Below are 5,173 nucleotides of genomic sequence, written 5' to 3' on the forward strand. Positions count from 1 at the left end.
ACTAATGAAGCTTCAAGGTTGAGAAAATGTTGAAAGTGAGAATACAAACTTCAATGAATGTACTTCAATGATAGAGTTTGAGAGAAACTAATCTAATTAATAAGAGTTTAGAGAGCTAAGGGACTAAGGAGACTAAAGGGAAGAAGGTGATCTTCTCCAAGGAAGAAGATGTAGAAAACTGAAGCCAAGGGTCGTATTTATACACCCCAAAATCACATCGTAAAATCCGCCCAAAAAGTCGGGTATGCATGTAGGAGCGCCCGCTCCTACATAGAGGAGCGCCCGCTCCTCAGGCTGGAGCGCCCTCTCCTGGCTCTTGCGCGCCCTCTCCTCCTACAGAAATTTGAGGCAGTTTGTGGAAGATCATGGAGGAGCGCCCGCTCCTACTATGGTGCACGCCGTCTCCTAGCTGGGAATAAAGAGAGGCAGATTGTGGCGCTTGGGGTAGGAGCGCCCTCTCCTCAGGGGTTGCACGCCCTCTCCTCTTGTGCTTTGCTTCCAATATAGTTCTTCATGTTCATGCTATATAACCAATTTCTCCTTGCATCTACAAACAGGACCACACACATAAAAAGAATCGGGAAAGCCAAAAGTTGTAATCATACACAAAAAAGAAGTCGGAAAGGTGGAAAAGAGGGGAAAATGACAACAAAAATGTGTTAAAAATGCCATGATAAGTGGACAAATAAAACACTTATCATATTGTCCAATTTAATTCTTATATGTGTGTTGTACAGGATCAAACGAAGGAGTTGATTGGAACGGGATCTAGTAGAGACGGACTATACTATTTTAGCAATTTGGATTCGGTGAATCATGTTGATGTGGGCAAAGCAATGTCGACTTTGGAGTTGTGGCATCGTCGAATGGGTCATCCCTCCGAAAAAGTGGTTAAGTTACTTCCTCATGTCAGTGGCAATAAACATAATCTTTCTAAAGGGTGTGAGGTATGTATGCGTGTTAAACATCCTAGAGATAAATTTCCTTTGAGTGATGGTAGAGCTTCTAGGATTTTTGAAAAAATACATTGTGATATGTGGGGTCCGTATCGACATGTCTCTTCGTGTGGAGCTCGTTATTTTTTTACTATTGTTGATGATTATTCCCGAGCTGTTTGGATTTACTTGTTGGTTGATAAAACTGAGGATTTTCGAATGTTTTTAGCATTTGTTGCAATGGTTGATAGGCAATTTTCTCAAACCATGCCATTAAGGTGGTGCAAAGTGATAATGGCACTGAATTTAATTGCTTGCATAATTATTTTAGTGCTACTGGTATTATTTTTCAAACCTCTTGTGTGGGGACTCCACAACAGAATGGAAGGGTTGAGAGAAAACACAAACACATTATTGAAGTTGGGAGAGCTTTGAGGTTTCAAGCTAATTTGCCTATTTATTTTTTGGGGGGAATGTGTTCTTGCCGCCGCTCACCTAATTAATCGTACACCCACACCCTTGCTACAAAATAAAACTCCATTTGAAATTTTGTTCAATAAACCTCCCTTATTTGATGCACTTTGTACTTTTGGATGCTTATGCTTTGCTCATAATCAGAAAACTAAGGGAGACAAGTTTGCTAGTCGTAGTAGAAAGTGTGTGTTTGTGGGATATCCGTTTGGTAAAAAGGGGTGGAGGTTATTTGATTTGACTACAAAAGAATTTTTTGTCTCGAGGGATGTGAAATTTGTGGAAGAGGTTTTTCCTTTTGAGAGTCCAGAAGCTGTGAATATTTCCCATAATGAGTTTGATGCTCCAATAATTCATGAGGATTTTGTTGAATTGAGTTTGGAAGAAGACAATGGGGTTGGCGGCATTTTGGGTGAGCAACAAGCCTAATTCGTGGATAGCCCAAACCCAGCGGATCCGCAAATAGGGACATCTCACGCTGGGCCTTCAGCAGAGCAGCGCTCCAAAGCTGCTGACTTACCCTTTGAAAATCAAGCGCCCGTTGGGCCTTCACATGGGCAGCCCAATGATGCCACTGTCTGGACTAATGGAAATCCAGCGTCTGATGGGTTTTTGCAAGAGCTTCAACATCCCATTATCACTATTTTTTATCAGGATACTAATGAGCTAGCATCAAATGAGGCTTCTATTGAAGTCGGTTCTAATGACATTCAAATGGGTCTTGGTTTCCGGGAAAAAATTCCCAATGTTCGTCATCGTGATTATGTGACTCACTCAGTTTTTGCTAATAGTTCATCTCCGTCCACTCCGTCTCCAATCCCTCCTTCAGGTACGCCTTATCCTTTGGCACACTATATAAATTGTGATATGTTTTCTGTTAATTATCGCAAATTTCTTGCAGCCGTTGTTTTGGGAAAGGATCCAAAATCCTTTAAAGAAGCAATGAAATCCGAAGGTTGGCGACGTTCTATGAAGAAGAAATAAGGGCATTGGAAGATAATGGAACTTGGACATTAGAGTATCTTCCTCCCGGCAAGAAAGCTCTAGGTTGTCAATGGGTGTATAAGACGAAATTTTTGTCTAATGGTGATATTGAACGTCTCAAGTCTCGTTTTATTGTTTATGGTAATCATCAAAGAGAAGGCATTGATTATGGTGAGACCTTTGCTCCGGTTGCAAAAATGATTATTGTTCGCGCTTTTCTTGCTATAGCAGTTTCAAAAAACTGGGAGATTCAACAGATGGATGTTCATAATGCTTTCTTACATGGTGATCTTGAAGAAGAGGTATACATGAAATTACCTCCAGGTTTTGAGAGCTCAGATTCGAGTTTAGTGTGTCGTTTGAGAAAGTCTTTGTATGGGTTGAAACAAGCTCCGAGATGTTGGTTTGCCAAGCTCACTACAGCTTTGAAAGGGTACGGTTTTATTCAATCTTACTCTGATTATTCTCTTTTCACATACACTAAAGACAATGTTCAGATTAATGTCTTAGTTTATGTTGATGATCTTATTATTTCTGGGAATGATTCCGCTACATTAACTGTGTTTAAAGCTTATCTTGGTGTGTTTCAAGATGAAGGACCTTGGTCCTTTGAAATATTTTTTGGGCATTGAAGTTGCTCGTAGTAAATCTGATTTGTTTTTGTGTCAACGAAAGTACACCTTGGATATTGTTTCTGAAGCAGGGCTATTGGGTGCGAAACCAAGTGGTTTTTCGATTGAGCAGAACCACAAGCTTAGTCTTGCTAGTGGTGAGTTACTTGAGGATCCTGAGTCTTATCGTAGACTAGTAGGGCGGTTGATTTATCTCTCGGTGACTAGACCAGATTTGGCATATTCGGTTCATATTCTTTCTCAGTTTATGCACGAACCTCGGATTGAGCATTGGGAAGCATCTCTCAGGGTGGTTCGTTATTTAAAGGGTACTCCGGGACAGGGTATTTTGTTGAGTGCATATAGCTAGTGACCTGACTTTGCAGGGTTGGTGTGATTCAGATTGGGCGGTGTGTCCTCTTACTCGTCGTTCGTTGACTGGTTGGCTAGTTTTTCTTGGTAAATCTCCTATTTCATGGAAAACCAAGAAGCAACCCACGGTATCTTTCTCTTCTTCTGAGGCTGAGTATCGGTGCATGGCTTCAACCACACATGAGTTGAAATGGTTGAAGGCATTGCTTTTGAGTTCGGGTGTCCAACACCCTAAGGCGATCAAGTTGTTTTGTGATAATCAATCTGCTTTACATATAGCTCGAAATCCAGTTTTTCATGAACGTACAAAACACATTGAGATTGATTGTCACATTGTTCGTGATGCTATTACAGAGGGCTTAATTGCTCCTTCCTATGTTTCCACTAAGGAGCAACTTGCAGATATTTTCACTAAGGCGCTTGGAAGTCTCAATTTGATCATCTTCTTTCCAAGTTGGGCATTTACAATCCCCATGCTCAAACTTGAGGGGGGTATTGGAGGATATATTTTGGGAAATTATTAGGATATATTTAGTTTCCATATTTTATGCTTAGTATATATTTTTATGCCTAGCATAATATCTTTTTTGGGATATCTTTGATTATTTCCTAATTCTATTGGGTTTGGGAACGATGTATTATTTATTGGCCATGGCCATCATTATTGTAATTCAAGTGATTGAGTTTATTCAATTTATCATATTCTCATAAATATTTTAGCACTTTGACATTAGTCACGGCTCACGAATGTGCTGCCTTGGCCGCCTTAGCTAGTTACCTCTCTGGAGCTCGACCCCTAATATGCCTTGCCACTCAAGAGCTTTATGTAGTCGTATTTGTTTGAGATAAATGCACTATTTGTATGTACTGGACTGCTGGAGTTTGTTTTGCCTATTAGAAACCTCTTTTTATATAGGACAAGATAATATGACTAGGGGAGATCGTAATTAATTAAGCTGGTAAGTGGTAATTAAATTTGTTCTTTCTGTCTATAAATGTTGTTCATAAATCGTAGTAAGAACATCATATCATATAGAGATAGATAGAATAATAATGAAACATAATGTAACCAAGTAGCTAGGCATACATAATATAATATACTCGTACTAATTCAGATTATAATTTTGGAATTAATCAAACAGCAAATTGATGAATATATCTAGAAATTAATAAAATGAATACTACATTAATCTTTATTCAAGTGGAAACAATTCAGATCAAATGGAAACAAATGAACCTATAATATAGGCCGGGCTAACCTAAATCGGAGTTGGCCATGGGAGTTGGGAATAAGGAAATAAGTTCATGATCAAAGGAAATGGACTACTTAAACTTAAATCGTCAATAGTATGTGCCGTTAAAGCTTTCATGTCTATTGCAAGAAATTGGCCTGATGTTAAAGCGTGTGCATAGACAATATCTCCGTTGAAAGGATCAAAACCTTTAATTTTCATACTATACTTCCTATAACAAGAGGAAACAGCGGCCATACTACCAAGATCAACACTACTAAGATTGAACTTTTTTACGTTCCAAGCATTGTTATTATACTCCCAAAAGGTAAGTATTGCGATTGGATCTCTATCATAAACGCGTTTGTTGTATATTCGTATGCACCCTTGTACATTGCTTAGGCGAAAGTTGTCACAGAAGAGTATAAAATCATCCTCATCATCAAATTCCTCTGGAAATTTGATGAAGTCGCATTGATCAGGCTTGTCGAAAGGATCGTATACGACTACACTAAGCGTGCTGTATGCCCAATGCAACTTTCCGTTACATATCACAGCAGGTTGATTA

At 39.2% G+C, this 5,173-nt stretch overlaps 1 protein-coding gene across 1 annotated transcript in view; it reads right to left on the reverse strand.

The window, feature by feature from the left end:
• Positions 1 to 4,632: 4,632 nt before the first annotated feature.
• The window catches only part of LOC110723516 (putative F-box protein At2g02890), a 1,206-nt gene continuing 665 nt past the window's right edge, over positions 4,633 to 5,173 (reverse strand). Inside the window, exon 1 of the mRNA XM_021902870.1 lies at positions 4,633 to 5,173. This exon is cut by the window's right edge and continues 665 nt beyond it. Within this exon, the coding sequence (XP_021758562.1) occupies positions 4,633 to 5,173 (541 nt within the window).

Source organism: Chenopodium quinoa, unplaced genomic scaffold (assembly GCF_001683475.1).
Source record: "Chenopodium quinoa cultivar QQ74 unplaced genomic scaffold, ASM168347v1, whole genome shotgun sequence".
In the NCBI taxonomy this organism is placed as follows: Eukaryota; Viridiplantae; Streptophyta; class Magnoliopsida; order Caryophyllales; family Amaranthaceae; genus Chenopodium; species Chenopodium quinoa.